We start from the raw sequence: 23,284 nt of genomic DNA, 5'->3' as shown, positions 1-23,284 counted from the left end.
AACGCCTTGCGCCGGACGGATTTGAGTTACACCGCCGCAAATTTCCAGGTAAGTGTGTTGTGGATCGATACCTAACTTAGGAAATTTGCGGCAGTGTAACTTAAATCTGTTAAGTTACGTTGCGCTGCGGGGCTGTGGATCTGGCCCTTAACTTCTAATCCAGAAGTAGGCAGCCATTTTGGTCAAAACTCCTGTCTTGTTCTGGGTTCATTGAAGCCAGATGATCAAACTAATGGCCAGGTAACTGGTATTTTCAGAAGAAGTCAGCAGTGACAGACCCCTCTCAGTACAGACTTTCTTTAATACTTAATGTTACGATTTACCTGGCATTCCCTTGTAAATCTTATGTTGGTAAATATGGTGAATGAGTCGCTCATCAGGTTTCTTTATTCCTCTAATGGCACGTTCAGAAGCTCCGCCCACACATAAAAGATGGTGGGAAACGGGGCAGAGTAGTAATGTCCAGCAGGGCGATCTTTCTTCTAGTGTTCAGAGGCACAGTAAGTAATCTGGGGGCAATTCGACATAAGGCATTCACTCAATACCCTAAATTTGTCTTCACTGGATTAACCCTTGTATGTCTTGAGAGAGCGTCAGTAGAAGCTGCCATGTATTGACAGCATACACTAATAATTGCATTCATTGTATCCCTGAATTGTCATTCTATCTTTTTTAAACTGGATTAAATATTAGCTATTTAATTTTTTTTTTCTTCCCAAAATCCCAGTTATCTTTTTTTATATGAAGCAGCTTTATCTCTTATGCCGCGTACACACCATCACTTTATGCATACCTCCCAACTTTTCAACTTCAGAATGAGGGACAAATGAGCATACCTCCCAACGAAGGGGGGAAATTCCGTGGATCGGAGTTGTTGAACGGGGGGGGTTGGTTTATCGCGGGATTTAGCGCGAATCACGGGATTCTAGCACTGATCGCGGGATTTAGCGCGAAATCCGGGACGGTTGGGAGGTATGCTTTATGTGATGAAAAAAAAAGACATTTTTTGTGAAGTAAAAAAACAACGTTTTTGAAACTTCATTTTCAAAAACAACGTTGCCTACACACCATCGTTTTTTCAAAATGCTCTAGCAAAGCGCGGTTACGTTCCGCACTCTTTTCCATTGAAGCTTGCTTCATAACTTGCTTCTGAGCATGCGCGGGTTTAAAAACGTTGTTTTAACGGTCATTTTTTTGTGACACAACGGTCGTTTTTCACAAGACATAAAACAACGTTTTCCCCCACACACTTCATCATCATTTTATTTGACGTTTTTAAAAACGTCGTTTTTTTTCATCACATAAAGTGATGGTGTGTACGCGGCATTACAATTAATGATCTATGTTTGGTGCCCCAATAATTTTTCTTTTTTTTTTTTTAAGGTAACTTTATTGTACACAAAGCTTACAAGTACATAACATGAAGGGGAAATAGAGCAAACAGTGCTCAGACAATTGAGCGTAGATGATACAGAATGTACATTTAGTACACTAACATCAAATAGTAAAGGAGCGACTGCATGATACAGACACATCTGAAGACATGAGGTGCAGTGTGCTAACCATGCAATATACTTCAATCACAGTACTCAATAAAGTTAGAAAGTGAGCCCTAGCACCAAACAGTATCTTAAGTATCCGGTGGTATAGTACAGTAAGAGTTCACCCATGGATCCCAAATCTTATGACATTTTTTAGGGCAACCCTTGGCTTTATATGTCAATTTGTATTGTGGAAGTGCCTGGTTAACGAGGTTGAGCCAAAAAGCCACAGTAGAGGGAGCCTGAGATTTCTAGTGAGGGCCTCAATAATTAATATCTTTCAATACATAATCTGAAGTAACTTCAATTGCCTTTGTATTTATAACTTTTTTTTTTCTATCTTCACATTTGGCTCCTTTTATATTTTTCCTAGCTCCAGCCAGGATTTTCTCTTCCAAGCCCACATGAACTGCTGGGGAAGATCTTGGTAAAGAATAAAAAAAGGCACAAAGTGTGGGCAAAGGGTCCTGAAGGCAGTGTAAAAAGAAGAGTCAGTGAACAGCCATCCAATACTTACAGTGACTCCTCCAGCATCTGTGATTCACCTGCAGTAGGTATGGGACCACACTAAACTTCTTGGCAGATTTTCTTTTTTAAGGTAGGATGGTCGATGGTTCTGGGAGGAGTAAAGGAGTTCTGAGGAACTGTCTGAATTCACCTGATCCTAATAGGATAGCGAAGAAGATGCCAGAGAGCAGGGGTGGAAAAGAATAGTCTTGTAGCCTCACCTGCCCTTAAGTTGTGAGTGAGAATATTGGAATGAACAGGGCAGTTTAGTTTAGAGATGCTGATGCAAGACCACTCATTCCAACAACAAAACAACAAACGTCCTGTATGATTTTGTCACCCAAGTGACACTCTCTATGTTGGTGTCGATATGTGACCGGTAGATCACGACCAATCCCAACAGCTTCTCAATCAGCATGTACATGGCAACATCCAGCCCACTCACCCTGCAGAGCTTAAGCCTAATCAAGCCCTGTTTTTTCTCAGGGGTGCCAGTGTCCCGGGTTTGGCACCTGTTGCAACTTGTAGGAGCAGAAGGTAAGTGGCAGGTGCTGTTGTATATGGGCATTATGCCTGCCTCTGAAGAGGTGGGTTGATGAGGTGCAGGAGGAGATGAAGCACCTGAAAAGGATACAGAGGAAAGCCATAAGCAAACTGGAAGAACAACGCAGTGTGATTCAAATTCATACAAGTAGAGGGATCATTATCAAATACTGACTTGATAAGGTGTTGGACTAGAATTTTTTACATTTTTGTGCCATTCATTTGTGTCCCACTTCCCACCCTGCATATCCCCCCCTGCATATCCCCCTTGTTTCCTTCCATGTTTCTCTCGATGTCCCCCCGTCACTCTACATTATGTACACTTGACCCCTGAGCACTCTGCAGTACTTACTCCTGACCTCGGTATTCTGCGTTGCTCACTCCTGACCTTGGCACTTTAAATCTTCCTTACTTTTTAATGGGGCCTTGCTAGGTTATCCTCTACAGTGGAAGCCCAGGAATTCAGACACTTAGTAAAATGTGCTGGCTTACTATGAGTTACTGTATTTATTGGCGTATAACACTCACTTTTGTACCCTGAAAATAGAGGGTAAACTGTGTCTGCGTGTTATACGCAGGGGGCTGTGGAAAGTTTTTTCACTGAAACGTTCCTCTTAAAGTTAGGGTGCGTGTTATACGCCTGTGCGTGTTATACGCCGATAAATACGGTAAGTCCAACAAAGTGCATGGTACCTCCTCTATCTTCAAATGACAGCTTTACTGAGTGCCGGGAGTACAGCTATCAGTACACTCCCAGTGCTCTGACAGGAGAGAAGCTGTCTTCTCACATTCAACATCTCTGCCCATCCCTACCCTCTGCTGTTCATTCACAGAAGGCTTTCCATTTTGTGAATTGATTTGCATAATACAAAGTGCTCTGTGACTGTGCAGGAGAGGGATGGGCTCCCCTCTTGCAGACGCTGAGGCGTCAGAGTGCCAGAAGCATAGAGAAAGCTGTACGCCTACTGCTCAGTAAAAATGTGAGCTGTAAATTAAAGAGGCAAGTCCACGAGGTGGCATGCACCTTGTTGGATTTCCCCCCTAGTAATCCAGGATATTTTACAAGGTGGCTGAATTCCTGGATTTCAGCTTTAACCGGTTAACGCCCGCCGCATGTATATGTACGTCCACAGAATGGCACGTACAGGCATATGGGCGTACATGTACGTCCCTGCCTTTCCGCGGGTCGGTGGTCCGATCGGGACCCCCCCGCTACATGCGGCGGTCGGAAACCCGCGGGGAGCGATCGGGACGAGGGCGTGGCTATTCGTTTCTAGCCACCCCCTCGCGATCGCTCCCCGGAGCTGAAGAACGGGGAGAGCCGTATGTAAACACGGCTTTCCCGTGCTTCAATGTGGCAGCTTCATCGATCGAGTCATCTCTTTTATAGGGAGACTCGATCGATGACGTCAGACCTACAGCCACACCCCTCTGTAAGCACACACTAAGTGAACACTAACTCCTTCAGCGCCCCCTGTGGTTAACTCCTAAACTGCAACTGTCATTTTCACAATAAACAATGCAATTTAAATGCATTTTTTGCTGTGAAAATGACAATGGTCCCAAAAATGTGTCAAAATTGTCCGAAGTGTCGCAGTCACGAAAAAAATCGCCGCCATTAGTAGTAAAAAAAATTATAAAACTATCCCCTATTTTGTAAACGCTATAAATTTTGCGCAAACCAATCGATAAACGCTTATTGCGATTTTTTTTACCAAAAATAGGTAGAAGAATACGTATCGGCCTAAACTGAGGAAAAAAAAATATATATATATATGTTTTTGGGGAATATTTATTATAGCAAAAAGTAAAAAATATTGAATTTTTTTCAAAATTGTCGCTCTATTTTTGTTTATAGCGCAAAAAATAAAAACCTACAAATGAAAAAAAGAGGAGTCACGCTAAAAAATGAAAATAAATGTGCTTAATATCCACTATTGTTTTTCAATTTTTCACTTATTTAAATTTTTACACTTGCTAATGATTCCGGACAGTGTCTATATGCTTAACAGTTATTTTTATCAGTATTGTGTCCACATCACATAGTGGATATTAGGCACATTTATTTGCATTTTTTAGCACAACTCCTCTTTTTTTCATTTGTATGTTTGATGTTGTATGACATTTTTGAGACGCAGCTCACTTTTTATTTATTTTCACACATGGTATGCGCAATATTTCCTTTTGTCCAAAAAATAAAAACCGCAGAGGTGATCAAATACCACCAAAATAAAGCTCTATTTGTGGGGAAAAAAAGGACGTCAATTTTGTTTGGGAGCCACGTCGCACGACCGTGCAATTGTTTGTTAAAGCGACGCAGTACCGAATCGCAAAACCTGGCCTGGGCATTTAGCTGCCTAAAGGTCCGGGGCTTAAGTGGTTAAAAAGGATAACATAGCAAGGCGTCCAAGGTTGCCTACCCCTGTTCTATAGAATTTCTGTTTTTGCTTCTCTCCTGGCTTCTACATAAAAGTTTATGTAGGAAGATGAGGGGAGAGGTGGAGGAGCTGTCAGCACAGATAGTAATTGGACATTCCCAGTAAGAAGAGAGGGCTGTGATGTGCAAGGAGGAAGGAGTACTTTGCTATAGAACTGGCTCTTGAAGTAGCCAAACTTGCTAGTAAGTTCAAAGGCAAATTACATGTAAATAATAATATTTTTTTTTTTAAATAAGAAAAACCATATGTAATGACAAAAAAATAAAACATTTTTGTGTTTTTACCTTCAGTTGGTGGCAGGGTCTATTTTTAAACAATATACCGTAAGAATATTTTATTTGCAAAAAAAAAAAAAATCATTTGTTGTCAGAAATACATAGGACCTAATTTCCAAACAGTCTTAAAGTCAAAGGGCCAGATTCACGTAGAATTGCGGCGGCGTAACGTATCGTAGATACGTTACACCGCCGCAAGTTTTCATCGCAAGTTCCTGATTCACAGAGCACTTGCAATGAAAACCTACGCTGGCAGCCTCCGGCGCAAGGCGGGTCTATTTAAATGGGCGTGTGCCATTTAAATTAGGCGCGCTCCCGCGCCGGACCTCCGTTTCTTAACTCCCGCCGTGCTTTGCGCGCCGTGACGTAATTTTTTTGAACGGCGACGCGCGTAGCGTAATTCCGTATTCCCGGACGGCTTACGCAAACGACGTTCTTTTTTAAATTTCGACGCGGGAACGACAGCCATACTTTACACAGCAATACGCTTGCTGTGTAAAGTTAGGGCACCAAAAAAAAAGTGTAAGTATGCGATGGGAAACTTCACTACCGACGACGTAGCGAACGCGAAAATCCGTCGGGGATCCGTCGTAACTCCTAATTTGCATACCCGACGCTGGTTTACGACGCAAAATCCCCCCAGCGGCGGCCGCGGTACTGCATCTTAAGATCCGACAGTGTAAAACAATTACACCTGTCGGATCTTATAGCTATCTATGCGTAACTGATTCTATGAATCAGTCGCATAGATAGAACAACAGATACGACCGCGTATCAGGAGATACGCCGTCGTATCTGCTTTGTGAATCTGGCCCAAAGTGTACACATTTTAAGATTAAGACTTTTGTAAAGCAATGGAAGAATAGTCAGCAGATTAGGAGTAACAGGATTTATTGAGAAGTGTTGAAGCTTTATGCATGTTTGAATGTATAGTTGAAAGTGATATTACTGGAAAACCACACAACGAATTGAATTGTATTGTAAGAGCATCTGTCACATGCAATGGACCCGCACATACATGTTTATAAGTTTGAACCAGTATTCATGAGTAGAGAAGGGTTTACTGTACTGTAGAGATTGTTTAAACATCTGTTGGTTTTCTCACAATTCTATATTCCATATGCAGGTACTTTGAACTCTGACACAGCTGATGTTTCTCTGACACTTTCTAATGGAGATGAACAAATAGAGGAGAGGATTCCCAAGTGTGTAGAGCCACGGAAATCCATAGGTAAAGACGCACGCTGTGATAGTGAGATGACAATAATTTGTATAGTAAGATTTATACCACTGCTCTTGGCTCTGCTCACTTCTTTTTTGTTTCCTTGTTCTCTTTAGACCGTGATGCTTATAGTGAAGAGGAGGAGGATGAGGAGCCTACTGACCCTAAAAAGTCAGATGAAGTAAGTCCTATAATTGAATTGTCTTTCTCTTCCCATTTACAGCTCTTAAATATTTTTGACTGCTAAACTTTCATTTCAGGGCACTGCTAGCAGTGAAGTCAGTGCCACCGAAGAAATGTCCAATCTTGTTAACTACGTGGAACCTGTAAAGTTCAAGTCATTTGATGTGGCCAACAGTGAGTAGCTGAGGGATGGAGTTTGATAGGGCTGCTATTGTCTTTGTTTAAAGTATTAGTTTAGAGTTAGAGGTTAGAACCTCTATATGGTTTTTAACGCTAATTTGGACTCTGCTGGAGAGATTAAGAGTGCTTTCACACTGAAAGTGCCCAGGCATCTGCGGTAAAATGCCGCTATTTTTAGCAGCGCTTTACTGTCATTTTTGCGGTGCTTTTCGGCCGCCAAGGGGGGGCGCTTTTAACCCCCGCTAGCGGGCAGAAAAGGGTTAAAAGCGCCACTGTGGCGGCACTTTGCCAGCGGTTGTTTTCAATGGGCAGGGGCGCTTTAGGAGCGGTGTATACACTGCTCCTAAAGCGCTGCAAAGAAGCTGCTTGCAGGACTTTTTTTGTCGCTTTGCCAGCGCAGTGCCTCCAGTGTGAAAGCACTCAGGCTTTCACACTGGGATTGCAGCTGAGGCTGTTTTCATGAACTTTACAGTGGCTATTTTTAGCGCTAAATTTCCTGAAAAACGCCTCCAGTGTGAAAGGGGTTTTTAAAGAGGCGCATAGTTACCCCGGCGCATAGTTACCCCTACTTCTATGAGGCGCAGCCAATGTTAAGTATGGCCGTCGTTCCCGCGACGAAATTTGAATTTTTTACGTTGTTTGCGTAAGTCGTTCGCGAATACGGATGGACGTCATTTACGTAAGCGTCGAAACCACTGACGTCGTTGCGACGTCATTTGGAGCAATGCACGCTGGGAAAATTTCCGGACGGCGCATGCGCTATTCGATCGGCGCGGGGACGCGCCTGATTTGAATAGTACACTCCCCCTAGCCGCGGAATTTGAATTCCGCCGGAGGAATTACGATCCGCCGCCGCAAGTTTGGAGGTAGTGTTTTGTGAATTACCCACTTGCCTCTAAAACTTGCGCTGGCGGATCTTAAATCAGATAGATTACGCGGATCTAAAGACCTGCTGATCTATCTGAATCTGGCCCTAGGAGTCAATTTCAAAAAATTCCTATAGTAAATGTAAAAGAGATAGTGCAGCGCTAATCAAAGTCCACGCTGTGTCACGTGATGCGGCGTCGGATTGCTATGGTAACCTTTTTTGTTAATATCGGGTGCACGACATCTCATCCCATATCCGCTGAAGAAGTCCCGCCCTTAGGGACGTAACGTTCGTTGGGAAGGACGTGACGTTACCCGCGGCCTTCCACATTGTCTAACATATCGCGCTGTTTACCTGGCACTGGACATAGTGCCTATGTTTGTAAGTGTCTCTATATATTTTTTTATTACATTTTTGCATTATCATTGCGGAGAGCACTATGGTCTGTTATTCTTTTACATGATTTGACATATCCCTCATTGGATTTATCTGCAAGCTTTCATGGCTGATCTCTATTGGAGCATGTATCTGGATTATACCCTTATGGGAAAACGCTTATGACCCTTATCTAATGGAGGGTCCTTTTTGTGAGGTGAGCGGCCATTTCTATTATTGGTGGAGGTCTCTCACTATATTCCACGCTCATCACCTGCATGCATCAACTATAAGTCACGTTTGAAGATCACTTGGATGATTTTTTATGGACTTTGATTAGCGCTGCACTACGTCAGTAAAAGAGCAGAATATTTTGGCTGCGGGTCCAGAAACGGGTGCATTTCGCGCTCCCGCCCAAATTTGAACCTAACCTAAGCATGTAAGATATAATTTCACTACAAAGCCTTATTAATTTGTTTTCATACTAAAATGACCATAGAGCAAGTTTAAGGAATTAAAGATGTTTACAGCAAATATGTTTTGTTAAAAGTAACCAGCTTATGTTTATTTCTCTTCTTTCTTTTTTTCCTTGCTACTGTCTGTTTACATATCATCGTTATTACAAACTTTTCCTACTCCGTATCCATCTTTATCTACATTTTTGTTTCTCGCCACTTTACTGACCCTCCCTCCTTCCTCAGAGAGGAATAAATATTATGAAATGTCTTCATTTGTTGAGACTAAGGCACTGGAGCAGCTAACTAAATCGCCCATGGAGTTTGTGGAGTATCCTTCTCTCATGCTGTTCAGTTAAGAGTAATCGTACTGTATAGAGTATATACTGTGTAAGCCATAGATTATAGCAGGAAAGTGACAACATAGGCGAAACCTTCCATGGACTAACTAAAAATATTTTATACTGAACACTTCTTTGTGGCATAGTAACAGAGAACACTGTATTGTCAAAAACGCACACTTTAAATATATTAAGGTTGCCACCTATGGCCTGTTTCACACATGTGGCCAGGGGACAGTAAAAACAGGTGCTTGAGCCGTGGTTTTACTGCTCTCTTGACTGCCCACCTAAAAGCTACCATACAGCCAGAAGAGGCTGTACACATGTCATGGCCACAGAGCTTTTTGCCCTGTGGTACATTTGATGCAGTATGTTGAGTTGACAGGCAGCCCTTCCTGGCAAATGTGAATATTCAAGTGGCTGGGACCGTGCGTCAACTGTGAGCCAAATTCTTGGAGTGACTCATCCATTCCATTAAAATTGCAGCAGGCGACAGGATAGCATCCTAAATGACAGCCAGTGGTTGCCTAGCCCATTCTGAAAAGTGACCGTGGATCGCTTTTCAGAAGCTGCTCATGTGTGAACCTAGGTTGAAGCTGGGTTCACACAAGTGGGAATTGGATGCAGGTTTCCCCGCATGCAATTCGCATGACAGGAGAGCTCTCAATGGAGCCAGTTCACACAATTCCATGGTGGCCATGGAGTGGATTGTACAGGGGTCCTGTGCGTCTTTGGCTATGTTTTAGGTCCGAATTTAGGCTAAAATACATGCCTGATTCATCCCTGAAACGGAGAACAGGGAGGCACCAGACCCCTGCTGTGAGCTGCGTCCCCACTAAGCATGAACCCAGCCTTAAAGTATATCTGTGTTTTAATTTTTTTAAACACATGAAGATGCCCGTACTGCAAGCAATTTGGCCCCTTTCACATGGGTGCCTCTCAGGGGTCAAGTCCTGGAAAAAAAGTGTGGGAACTCTCACCCAAAATCCACTCCCCCACCAAAAAAAAAAAAAAAAAGATACGGTCATATGCATAATTACTAAACCGCATGTTTTTTTTTTTAAAGTAAGTTCTTTCTAAATCCCGTGATAACTTGCGGCAGACCTCCGCAATGTCTCCTGGGAACAATGACATGAGACATTGCGGCATCGAGGAAGTGACGGAATACCCGCACACTACCCGATGAATCCATATCCAGGAAGCGGACAGTAACATAAAGGATTACTAAGGTTGGCCTGCCCCTGACAGTGACTCGAGCTGGGCATCGTCGCTTAGTGAAGGATTGGCTCGGGCGGCTCAGCTGATCTAGTCCTGCAAAGGGAACTGAGTTCCTGCTGTGAAAAAAGTGCAGGGACTCCGTTCCCGCAGGACTTGAGCCCTGGTGCCTCTGCAATGCCGAATCCGCTTGCTCAGCGGGGTGGATCTCTCTGCTGATCTCCTCTGAGCATGCGGGTGACAGGTCCATGCCTGCTTTGCTTAGCATACACAGTCCTGCTCGCCTTTAAGGGGCAAGCAGATGGAAACAGACCACCAGTCATTTGATCTGATGCACTATTAGACAGATGGAAAATAGGACGATTATCCGTCTGTTTTTGGCAGACAGGATCGGATGGCGGTGTGTCAGCGGACAATGCAGTTTTCAATCAGGTTCACCTGAAAAAGTGACTGGTGAACCTGATCAAACAGCCCATGTGAAAGGGGGCTTACTTGTGAGAACCCCAGCGGGGGTTCCCACAATTGGCTCTGAGTAGGCAGATCCATTAAAAGCATTATAGAGAGTATATTCGAGTGGGTGCACTTAGCTGTGGGAGTCAGCATCCTCCTATTGCTTTACATGGGGCTGCCTACTCGTGGGTATAGGTGGGCAGGGTGCATTTGCAAGTGTGAATGCACCCATAAGCAGGCCATAGACGGTTTGAATCTCAACCTGTTCAGCAGGGGACCGGCTGAGATTCTAACCACGTATGGGCAGCCTGAATGTACCCAAGTTGATCGTTCAACTTGGGTACAACCTGCATGTCAGATTTTACAGCTATTATAGCCACTAGCAGTAAACACTGTGTTCTCCCAGCGGGGACGACTCTGCAGGGAGAACACAATGGCTCCGCGGGGGGGATTCCCCCCATCCTCACTGACTGTAACCTGTGGTTGCAGGAAAGAAAATCGCTCCATCTATGGCTGACTTTAAAGCTGCATAAGTCACTTCTGGCCTGTTTACTGATGACTAGTGGTCAGTAAGGGGTCACATCACATTCAGTCAAAACTGAAGCCCTGTAGTTGCCTGCCACTGTTTAGGAAACATCAGAAAGTATACGAAAGGAGCTCATTTACTGAAATTGATGGCAGGAGAGCCTACATCCTGCAGAAACTGACATTTCTATCTTTTAAATACCAAGAATTTCCAGGGAAATTGGATAAATCTGTAGGTAATATAGAAACCCTTTAATAATGCGGTGTATCGCAATGTCCTTCTCATGTTGACTTTGTTTAAGTATTTTACCTTTTTTACCATTTTGACCCATGGTAGGGTCTTCTGTGACAGTTTCTGTATGTATCCTCAAATGTTTCTTTCTGAATTTCCTCTGAAGTAACATTCTCTGCTATTCTATCGCTGTTGTGTGGCTCATCAATAATCCACCTACCATCACTGTCACCTTCCTTTGCCCTCTCATCACTGCCTCCTGTCTTCTCTATCCACGTTTTTTTCTCCTGACTCCCCTCCTATCAGATATAATAAGAAGCAGCTAAGCCGTATCTACCCGAAAGGAACTAGAGTGGATTCTTCGAATTACATGCCACAAGTTTTCTGGAATGCCGGATGTCAGATGGCTGCATTGAATTTTCAAACACTGGGTAAGCATTTCAACACAGGTGACTCACTAGTAGTTTTTTTATTTGTAATGGTCATAATAGGAGGATGTAGTGTTTTATGGGGTTGTTTGTTTTCATAGATTTAGCATAGTGGAATTCTTGTGCTTTACTTTGCTGCAGAATGTTTGTGTTTCAGTATTGGGAAAGGCTGATGTAGCCTTTATAGATGAGCACTGAGGCCAGCTTCACGTACGTCATGCACTGCATGAATGCTGAAAGGGGTTGTAAAGGTAATTTTTTTCCCCCTAAATAGCTTCCTTTATCTTAGTGCAGTCCTCCTTCACTTACCTCATCTCTCGATTTTGCTTTTAAATGTCCTTATTTCTTCTGAGAAATCCTCACTTCCTGTTCTTCTGTCTGTAACTCAACACCGTAATGGGAGGCTTTCTCCCTGGTGTGGAGAAAGCCTCTTGAGGGGGGAGGGGGCGAGTAGTAGTCTCAGGACACTCTCTACTTTGCAGATAGAGAAAGGAGCTGTGTGTTAGTGGGTGTCCTGACACTCCTGCTCGCCCCCTCAAGAGGCTTTCTCCACACCAGGGAGAAAGCCTCGCATTACGGTGTGTAGTTACAGACAGAAGAACAGGAAGTGAGGATTTCTCAGAAGAAATAAGGACATTTAAAAGCAAAATCGAAGGATGAGGTAAGTGAAGGAGGACTACACTAAGGTAAAGGAAGCTATTTAGGGATTTTTTTTTTTTTACCTTTACAACCCCTTGAAGGTGGGGAGATATCGCTGTGTCACGTGATTTTCTTCTCTGCTACAGATGTCTAAGCAGACATTTCATCTTCTTAAAGAATAGTTTATTTTACTTCATAGCTGTTTCCTTTATTAACAAGTAGCAAGTACAAGCACTGACTAAATGCTCATAGTGGGACAATGTCAACATTCCACACAATCGTATCCTACGACACCTCACCAACAGGAAATATGTTTTCTCATATTTCATAGTTCAGTTTTTTATCTATATATATATTTATATATCTCAAATATCTTAAAACACTGTTCTGTATTGTTTTGTTTGACATCTGTTTGATATCTTGGGCCCCTTTCACACTTGGCGAGTCCGCCAGCCGATCCACCTGCTCAGTGAGGGATCTTTCCGCTGATCCCTGCTAGAGGACACAGCTGTCCTCTATGGGCTGTCGGATGGAAACTGGCTGACTGTCTCCATCCTACTGTCGTGATCTGATCCGACGGCTCCCCATTCGTCTGATTTTAGTGGACAGATCAGATCAGATGTTGGTGAGTGTCAGTAGACATGTGCTCCATAGAGTGTCTGCTAAGGGTCTAGCTGAAAAAACATTTTGTGTGGGTAAGATGTTTTTTTTTTGTTTAAAGCTAAACTGTAGGCAGATATAATAAGCACAAATTTACACCGCTCTGTAATTTATAAATGCATTATTCTTTTTTTAATGCAAGCAGCCTAAAGCTAGCCATACACTGATAACATTTTGCTGGTTCAGCAGGGACCAGACAGGTTTTGATGTTGCTCGAAAGAAGCCTTTGGTTGATCAGTGGCTGCTAATCCGTGTACTCTGACAGTGGCAGGTTCCGCTGTCAGGATACAATGTCCTGGCAGCGGGATTTTTTCCATCCACCTCATCTGTGTAGCTGGAGGAATCTGTCATTTTTTTGTTTAGCCTGCTGGCTGAATGAAAAAAAATTCTATTATTGACAGTTACCAGGTGTCAGGAGATAAAAGACACCACATCCCATCAAAAGTACATTGTAATGCACGCCACAAAGACCATTTTAAAGTATATTAATTAACGTCTTTGCGCCAGCACCTCCTGATGCTTTAAGAGGTTTAAGATTTGAAAAACTCATGCATCAGTGGGATTAACCCAGGAGGATACTGTGCAGTGGTTTTGCACAGAGCAGCCCCAATCCTCCTCTTCTCGCATCCCCTGCCAACACTCTGGCCCCTCCCTCTATCTTAGCCGCCCTAATTGCACCCATACATTTCTTTTTGCATTCTTTGTAAAGTTTGAATGCTGATGATGATCCCTCAGCCTTCTATTTTTTTAAAGGCATTCTTCTTGGCTTTTATATGCATTTTTACATTGGAGTTAAGCCATCCGGGACTTAATGAATAAGCACTGATTTTGTGCGAAACATCGGCTGTCCCCTGTTTCTGTTGCTGTGATCTGGTAATGCTTTTGCTGTTTGTTTAATAAAAGACAACCTGTACGGTTTTTGGAGTGCGGCCATCCATCCTTCATTCAACCTTTATGCTTGCCTAGTGCACCGCCAGCACCCTTGGAATCCTGTACCAGTGTATGACCATATAGTAGACCCACCTGGAGTGGTGACTTTCTTTCTTCCATCCGGGACTTTTGTTCGCTCTTTTAAATTTATTTCCCAATGGGATGAACTGGCTACTGCCCTTATTTAATTTGCGCGTAAAGCAAACCCATCTCTCCTCTGTGTTCTTTGTTCCTAAGATTTTATCCCAATTAATATCTTCTAGCACGGTTTGTAGTTTAGGGAAGTTGGCTCTTTTGTAATTCGGTGTCTTTGTATTTCCCTTATGTTTCCTATGTGTGATTTATACTGAAGGTAATTGACCTGTGTTTACTGTTTCCTAAATTCCCCCGTACAGTAGGTGAACCCGATTTTGTGTCAATCTCGCTCTCTTTCTCAGCGAGATTGAGCACCTACGAGCCCCATCGCGGGAGCCAGCGCCGAGCTGGCTTGCCGCGATGGATACAGAGCCGTCATAGAAGCGACGGGAGATCCGACTTGGATTCCCGCCAATTCTACACGTGTGCGGCGTTTGTTATGAATCCTGAAGGGGAAGTCCCCGCCGGATTTTAAATAAAAATCCGGCATGGGTCCCCCCTCAGGAGCATACCGGGCCCTTAGGTCTGTTATGGGTTGTAAGGAGAGCCCCCCTACGCCGGAAAAAACGGCGTAGGGGGTCCCCCTACAATCCATACCAGACCCGTATCCAAAGCACGCTACCCGGCCAGCCAGGAAGGGAGTGGGGACGAGCGAGCGCCCCCCCCCTCCTGAGCCGTACCAGGCTGCATGCCCTCAACATGGGGGGGTTGGGTGCTCTGGGGCAGGGGGGCGCACTGCGGCCCCCCCCACCTCAGAGCACCCTGTCCCCATGTTGATGAGGACAGGGCCCCTTCCCGACAACCCTGGCCGTTGGTTGTCGGGGTATGCGGGCGGGAGGCTTATCGGAATCTGGGAGCCCCCTTTAATAAGGGGGCCCCCAGATACCGGCCCCCCACCCTAAGTGAATGAGTATGGGGTACATCGTACCCCTACCCATTCACCTGCAAGAAAAGTGGTAAAAACACAAATAAACCACACAGTGTATTAAAATATTTTATTTTTCTGCTCCGGAGGCCGCCCCCTGTCTTCTTTATTAGCTCTTTTACCAGGGGGGGCTTCTTCTTTGACGTCTTCGGGTGGGTGGGGGCCGCCGTCTGGTTCTCTTCCACCGCCGGGGGGGGTGGCTTTTAAAAAAGCCCCCACCCCCCCGGCGGGTTTCCTCCGGCGTCTTCGGCGGGGCTCTTCTTCCGCTATCCCGACGGGTCTTCTCAACTCTCCGGGGTTCTCCTTCTGTCTTCGCCGCTCTCCGTTGTTGACTCGTCGCACCCCGGTTCTTCGTCTCGCTGTCCGGTGTCTTCTTCCGTGATGTACGTCTTCTCCTTCCGTGCTGTGATGAGTTCTTCTTCCGTGCTGTGACGTCATGTTCTTCACTTCTCTCCTTCTCCCGATGTTGCCACGCCGGTCCTCCTCGCTGAAATGACGGATGCGCGCCTTGCATCGGACCTATATAGGCCTCACAGTCCCATCATGCTCTGTACCTACCCATGTGATACCTACCCACGTGGGTAGGTATCACATGGGTAGGTACAGAGCATGATGGGACTGTGAGGCCTATATAGGTCCGATGCAAGGCGCGCATCCGTCATTTCAGCGAGGAGGACCGGCGTGGCAACATCGGGAGAAGGAGAGAAGTGAAGAACATGACGTCACAGCACGGAAGAAGAACTCATCACAGCACGGAAGGAGAAGACGTACATCACGGAAGAAGACACCGGACAGCGAGACGAAGAACCGGGGTGCGACGAGTCAACAACGGAGAGCGGCGAAGACAGAAGGAGAACCCCGGAGAGTTGAGAAGACCCGTCGGGATAGCGGAAGAAGAAGAGCCCCGCCGAAGACGCCGGAGGAAACCCGCCGGGGGGGTGGGGGCTTTTTTAAAAGCCACCCCCCCCCGGCGGTGGAAGAGAACCAGACGGCGGCCCCCACCCACCCGAAGACGTCAAAGAAGAAGCCCCCCCTGGTAAAAGAGCTAATAAAGAAGACAGGGGGCGGCCTCCGGAGCAGAAAAATAAAATATTTTAATACACTGTGTGGTTTATTTGTGTTTTTACCACTTTTCTTGCAGGTGAATGGGTAGGGGTACGATGTACCCCATACTCATTCACTTAGGGTGGGGGGCCGGTATCTGGGGGCCCCCTTATTAAAGGGGGCTCCCAGATTCCGATAAGCCTCCCGCCCGCATACCCCGACAACCAACGGCCAGGGTTGTCGGGAAGGGGCCCTGTCCTCATCAACATGGGGACAGGGTGCTCTGAGGGGGGGGCCGCAGTGCGCCCCCCTGCCCCAGAGCACCCAACCCCCCCATGTTGAGGGCATGCAGCCTGGTACGGCTCAGGAGGGGGGGGGGGCGCTCGCTCGTCCCCACTCCCTTCCTGGCTGGCCGGGTAGCGTGCTTTGGATACGGGTCTGGTATGGATTGTAGGGGGACCCCCTACGCCGTTTTTTCCGGCGTAGGGGGGCTCTCCTTACAACCCATAACAGACCTAAGGGCCCGGTATGCTCCTGAGGGGGGACCCATGCCGGATTTTTATTTAAAATCCGGCGGGGACTTCCCCTTCAGGATTCATAACAAACGCCGCACACGTGTAGAATTGGCGGGAATCCAAGTCGGATCTCCCGTCGCTTCTATGACGCGCTTGCTGGAATGTGCTGTCACTATTCCAGTGAGTGTGAGATGTCGGCGAGATCTCGGCACCCTGTCGCCGAGTATCAGCGCGACGCTGTCGTGCTAAAAGCACAATATCACAAACACCTACTGTATGTACAATCCCTCAAAACTTTTAACCTTGATAAATATAAACTGATAAGTCGGTGAACTCCAATGTTGAAAATCTTTATTGGCTACACAAGTACATACAGTAAAACAATGCTAAACTATACCCTTACTCATAGCATTCATAGTAAGAGACATTGCAGAGGAGATGGAAGTGCTTGTGTCAGAAAGAAAGAGGACTACATCATCTGCATAGAGGGAAATCATCTTCTCATGCAATCCTCTGTAAAAAAATAAATAAAACAACCACCTCCAAGGTCTGTCTCAGTAATCCGGCCAACTGCTCTATCGCAATACCAAATAAGAATGGCGGCAGAGGGCAGCCTTGCATCATTTCAAAAATGGAGTGGAAAGGGGGAGGACTGTATACCATTAACCCAGATCTAAGCTTTCAGGAAAAGTATACAGCAGTTTGACCCGTGTACAATATGTTTCTCCAAAACCAAATTTGGTAAGGACTTCCTGTATATACCTCCACTGTTATTTAAATATATTAACTGGGGTCTGAATATTTGGAAAAGCCTGTTTTGTCCAAGTGAATTATTTTAAAAATGAGCTTCAATCTATTGACGACAACTATAGAGTAATGATATTGGCCTGTTAGACTCTGGATGTAATGAGTCTTTATTTTTTTGGGGTATTACCACTATGGTTACCTCAGTCATAGAAGGCGAGAGCAAACCAGAGGCGAAAGCTTCATTAAACGTATGTAATGGGGCATGAAGAACAGAATCGCTGTAATGTTTGTAAATTTCATTGGGTAGGCCATCCAGACCTGGAGCCTTAGGCCCCGTACACACGACCGGATCGATCCGCTGAAACTGGTCCGCCGGACCAGTTCCAGCGGACAGATCCGGTCGTGTGTAGGCCCGAGCGGACAATTGTCCCGCGGATCGGACAGTTTCCAGCGGATAAAAATTTCTTAGCATGCTAAGAAATCTGCCTGCTGGAAACCTGTCCGTCGGACGTGTTCGGTCGTCTGTACAGACTCACCGGACACGTCCGACCGACCGCCATCCCTCGCATGCGTTGTACTGATTCGACGCATGCGTGGAAGCATTTAACTTCAAGGGCCGCGCACGTCGCCGCGTCATGGTCGCGGCCACGCCCCCGCGGATTTCTGTCTGATGGTGTGTACAACCATCAGACAGAAATCTCCGGGCGGACATGTCCGCTGAAAACGGTCCGGCGGACCGTTATCAGCGGATTATCCGTCCGTGTGTACGGGGCCTAAGGCCTCTTTCACACCAGCGGACCGTTCGTCCGTTTATTACAAGTCCGTTTACGGACTTGTAATGCATCCCTATGGGATTGCGTCCGTTAACGTCCGCAACCATCCGCGTCCGTCAGGATCCGTTTTTTCGGACGGAAGAAAACCCTATTTTTCTTCCGTCCGGCGGAACGGATCGGATGAAGACGGACAGACGGTCCGTCTTCATCCGATTCCCCATAGGGGAGAGCGGAGGAGAGACAGGGCGGTCTCTGCACTGTCTGCGGGGACCGCCCTATCCGCCGACAGCTCAGCGGGGATTACGGAGGATCCCCGCTGAGCTTTTGCGGACACACGGAGCGGACACAAAAACGGTCAGCTCCGTGTGAAAGGACCCTAACAGTTAGGAAGGCTCACAACCACAAGCTCAAGTTCTTCCAGAGTGATTGGGGAATCCAGTATTTTTTCTATCTATTATAAAAAGAGTGGGCAATAAAAGGCAATTTAGAAAGTGTTGCAAATCACCACAGGAATGGTCTGGTTTGGAGGTATGTAACTCTTGGTAAAAGGACTTAAAGGTCTTTAAAATAGTGGCTGTGCTGGTATGAATAAGGCCCCACCTTTCATACTTACATGTTATTTCTAATGTTATGCTTGTTTCCCTGCAGACCTGGCAATGCAGCTGAATATGGGGATATTTGAATATAACCGGCGCAGCGGGTACCTTCTAAAGCCAGAATTCATGCGTAGGACTGATAAACCCTTTGATCCTTTCACAGAAAATATTGTTGATGGGATTGTGGCAAATACTGTAAAAATTAAGGTGAGAGGCCAGTAGAGAAGTGGAAGGAAGTAGACTGGAGAGGGCTAACTTTGCAGGATCAGTCCTAACTTTTTTTGTCTTCCTTCCCAGATTATCTCAGGCCAGTTCCTGTCTGATAAACGTGTTGGAATATATGTAGAGGTTGATATGTTTGGTTTGCCTGTTGACACGAAAAGAAAGTATAAAACAAAAACATCCCAAGGAAATTCTTTTAACCCTGTGTGGGACGAGGAGCCGTTTGAATTCCCAAAGGTATGGACTTTTCTGATGAGTTTCTGGTTCTTTCTTTCTAACCATGTTCCACTTTCACTGTGTAACTTAAAGTGGTTATGAAGTCAGAAGTTTTTTTTATCTTAATGCAATCTATGCATTAAGATTAGGGTTGTCCCGATACCGATACCAGTATCGGTATCGGGACCGATACCGAGTATTTGCGGGAGTACTTGTACTCCCGCAAATGCCCCCGATGCCTGAATAGAATACTTGCCCCCCCTCCCGCCGCCGCATACCGCAAAGCCGCCGCTGCCGCGTTAATCAGCGTGCAGGGAACATTACAGGCAGCTTTCGTTTGAATAGCTGTATTCCCCGCAGCGCCGTGTATAGACACTTCCCCTTGCTCGGGATTGGACAGATCCGTCCAATCCCGAGCAAGGGGGAGTGTCTATACACTGCGCGGCAAGGAATGGACAGCTATTCAAACGAAAGTTGCCTGTAATGTTCCCCCGCACGCTGATTAATGCAGCGGCGGCGGCATCATCATCTACTAGGTATGGGGGACATGGCTGGATATATGTGGGGGGAGATTGCTGCAATATGTGAGGGGACATGGCTGCATATGTGGGGGGACATGGCTGGATATATGTGGGGGGACATTGCTGCAATATGTGGGGGGACATGGCTGCATATGTGGGGGGACATGGCTGGATATATGTGGGGGGACATGGCTGGATATATGTGGGGGGACATGGCTGGATATATGTGGGGGGACATGGCTGGATATATGTGGGGGGACATGGCTGCAATATATGGGGGGACATGGCTGGATATATGTGGGGGGACATGACTGCAATATGTGGGGGGACATGGCTGCATTTGGGGACACATTTAAAAAAAAAAGTATCGGTATTCGGTATCGGCGAGTATATGAAAAAAAGTATTGGTACTTGTACTCGGTCCTAAAAAAGTGGTATCGGGACAACCCTAATTAAGATAAAAAACCTGTGGGCAGCAGCCACCCTAATACTTACCTGAGCCCATCTAGATTCAGCGATGCTGCAGGAGACTGGGCTGCCTGGGACTCTCCCTCTTCTATTGGCTGAGACAGCAGTGTGGCGCCATTGGCTCCCACTGCTTTCAGTCAGTCAGTAAGCCAATAAGGATAGAGGGAGGCGGGGTTGAACTGCGGCTCTGTGTTTGAATGGACAAAAAGGGCCTCAGCTTGGGTGTTCCCTTAGCTAGCTGCTTGCTGTGGGGGCATCAACGAGGGACCCAAGAAGAGGAGGATCCAGGCTGCACTGTGCAAAACCACTACAAAAACCAGGTGAGTATAACATTTTGTTGTTATTAAATGAAAAAACTGAGACTTTAGTATCACTTTAATATAAGCTGTTTCTTCTACTCTAGGTGGTGCTACCTACACTTGCCTCTCTTCGCATTGCTGTGTTTGAAGAAGGTGGAAAGTTTGTTGGTCACAGGATTCTGCCAGTGTCTGCAATACGACCAGGTGAGACATCGTATCAGAAAAAAGGTGCAAATCGCATAAATAGAAAACAGCAGCTCTGTGTCAAAAATGTCCATAGAGTGAACCAGTGTTCAGGTAAAGATCACTCCATTGACAAAGTGCCAACTGCTTTAATCCAAAGCCTTGGTAACATTGGTAAACATTTCCTCCAAATGGTCATGCACCACCACAGAACAAGCAAAACAAAGGAAGAGGCCAAATAGTGCAGTAACAATAAAAAACATGTTTAGTAAATGTACTCACAAAGGCATAAAGGTGAACAGCTTGTAAGCCTCATCACATTTGGTTGTCATCGGAGGGCTATGAAGGTAACGTTGACTTAAAGTGATTGTAAAGCTACGTTTTTGTTTTGTTTTAAAAAAAAAACACATCATACTTGCCTCCACTGTGCAGCTTGTTTTGCACAGAGTGGCCTTGATCATTGACTTCTCGGGTCCCCCGGCGGCTCTCGTGGCTCCCCCCCACATCAGATAACCCCCAGGGGAATCGCTCCCCGGGGGGGGGGGGGGGGGGGGTTACCTTGCGAGTCCAGCATAGACACGAATGCTGGACTCGGCCCTGGTGCCCTCGTCATTGCATTGGCTCCTGCTGCTGTCAATCAAATCCAATCAAGAGCCGGGCCAGCACGTCCCAGCTGAGGGAAATTCGGTGCTCAGGTAAGTAAAACGGGGGGCTGGGGGGCCGGTGACTGCCAGGTGTTTTTTCAGCGTAATGCATAGGGTGCATTATGGTGAAAAAACACAAGGGTTTACAAACCCTTTAACAGGTGTGTATGACCTCCTATAACCTTAGGGGTAAACCTTACTAGTAAGGAGTGTGTGCATGGGGTGTTTTTTTTTGGATTGCAGCAGTTGGCACTTTGTCACTGGAGTGATATTTTACCTCTCTTTTACCTCTTTACTCATTTGAATTTGTGATATGTTTGTTTTGATTCCTAAAAGTATCGGTCCAGTATTCTGATGTTAGAATTCTGCCTTCCCACATTTTATTGATTCAATATTTAGTTTCACTAAGCTTGAGGGGGGTTGGGGGTGTCGTTGGTCCCCCATCCCCCAAATATTGAGCACCGGCTGTCACTGGTTATCTCCATCTTGAATCTGGTGTTTTACTGATTGATAACCTGTGCAATAATCTTTTGTGAATTGACTCCTTAGCCTTGTGGTAAAGAGTAACTCCCCTTTTGTTGAGAGAAAACATTCCCCTCTGGGTGATCATTTGTACATTGCAGGCATTTTAACCCCTTGCTGACCTCCCCATGCACATATGTACGGTGACAGGGTGGACGCTGTGCATTCGCCCGCTAACCTGTCTGTGCTGTGATTCGGGACAGCATAAACCAATCAACAGGTCCCTGCCATAAGTTATGCTGGGACCTGCTGATCAGCTTAGCAAATCACAATACAAAGCCCTGTGTTTACTATCAACACAGGGCTCTGCACAAGCAGAAGAGATGGGGCTGATTTATTTTCTCCCTGTAAAGCAGGGATAAAAAAAATCAGCCTCATCTATTAGTAAAAGCAGCACATAATACACACGTTACACTTGTTGGGCACACAGTTAACCCCTTGATTGCCCCTAGATGTTAACCCCTTCCCAGCCAGTCTCATTAGTACAGTGACGGTGTATAGTATTAGCAATGATCACTATATTGGTGTCACTGGTGATGTCAAAGTTCGTCAGTTCCCACCGAGCGTCATTTAGTGTCAGATTGCCAGCCACACTATTGCAGTCCCACTAGAAGTTGCTGACCACTGCCATTACTAGTATAAATACAAAAAATGTATAAACATTTCAGTATATATTTCATAGTTTATTTAGCCCCTTTAACTTTCATGCAAATCAATATACACTTATTGTGATTTTTTTTATCAAAGACATGTATCAGAATACATTTTAGGCTAAATGTATGAAAAATATATATTTTTTTTATTGGATATGTTTTAAAGCAGAAAGTGAAAAAATATATATATATATATATATATATATTTTTTTCATTTATATAACTTTTGAAAAGTCCTTCATATTTCGTGCGGTTTTTAAACTGCACCAAAAACGAGATTGCTGTAAAAACTCACCGTGATGTTGTGGTTTTGGTGCGTTTTTGGGTCGCACCCATTTTTCACAGATGCAGGCAACCCACAAACGCACCAGAAATGTATGTGTATTTACTGCAATTTTGCTACGGAGCAGTGTGAAAGTACCCAAAGTCTCTCCCCCCCCCCCCCCAATGGCAGTCAGATGTCCAGAGATAAGCTCATCTTCAGAAAATAAAAGCAACATCATGCATGGAAGACCACCTCTAATGTCTCTGGAAAGGCAGAAGTATGTGTTCTTGTATAATACATGGCAGGTTGGGAGGGGGGCTTTAAGTAATGGTTTTCAGTCCAATGCCCCGTACACACAATCGTAAATTCCGACAGCAAAAGTCCGATGTGAGCTTTTGAACAGAAATTCCGACCGTGTGTATGCTCCATCAGACTTTTGCTGGAATTTCGGCAGCAAAAGATTAAGAGCTGGTTCTCAAATTTTTCGACCAAAAAAATTCCGAAAAATCAGATTGTAGAAATTCCGACGTGCAAAATTCCGATGCATGG

The 23,284-nt window shown here is 45.4% G+C and overlaps 1 protein-coding gene across 4 annotated transcripts in view; it reads left to right on the top strand.

Moving 5' to 3' along the window:
• PLCB3 (phospholipase C beta 3) overlaps nt 1-23,284 on the top strand; it is a 268,516-nt gene that overhangs the window by 184,588 nt on the left and 60,644 nt on the right. For all 4 annotated transcript variants that reach the window (XM_040329022.1, XM_040329023.1, XM_040329020.1 and 1 more), the window contains exons 14-22: nt 1,915-2,095; nt 6,431-6,535; nt 6,643-6,707; nt 6,787-6,883; nt 8,834-8,918; nt 11,657-11,781; nt 18,795-18,949; nt 19,040-19,201; nt 20,573-20,672. In XM_040329022.1, the coding sequence (XP_040184956.1) occupies nt 1,915-2,095; nt 6,431-6,535; nt 6,643-6,707; nt 6,787-6,883; nt 8,834-8,918; nt 11,657-11,781; nt 18,795-18,949; nt 19,040-19,201; nt 20,573-20,672 (1,075 nt within the window). The remainder of the gene's footprint in view (nt 1-1,914; nt 2,096-6,430; nt 6,536-6,642; nt 6,708-6,786; nt 6,884-8,833; nt 8,919-11,656; nt 11,782-18,794; nt 18,950-19,039; nt 19,202-20,572; nt 20,673-23,284) is intronic.

This window comes from Rana temporaria, chromosome 11 (assembly GCF_905171775.1).
Source record: "Rana temporaria chromosome 11, aRanTem1.1, whole genome shotgun sequence".
Taxonomy (NCBI): domain Eukaryota; kingdom Metazoa; phylum Chordata; class Amphibia; order Anura; family Ranidae; genus Rana; species Rana temporaria.
Note: the sequence above shows the minus strand (reverse complement) of the source record. Positions and strands in the feature narration are given on the sequence as shown.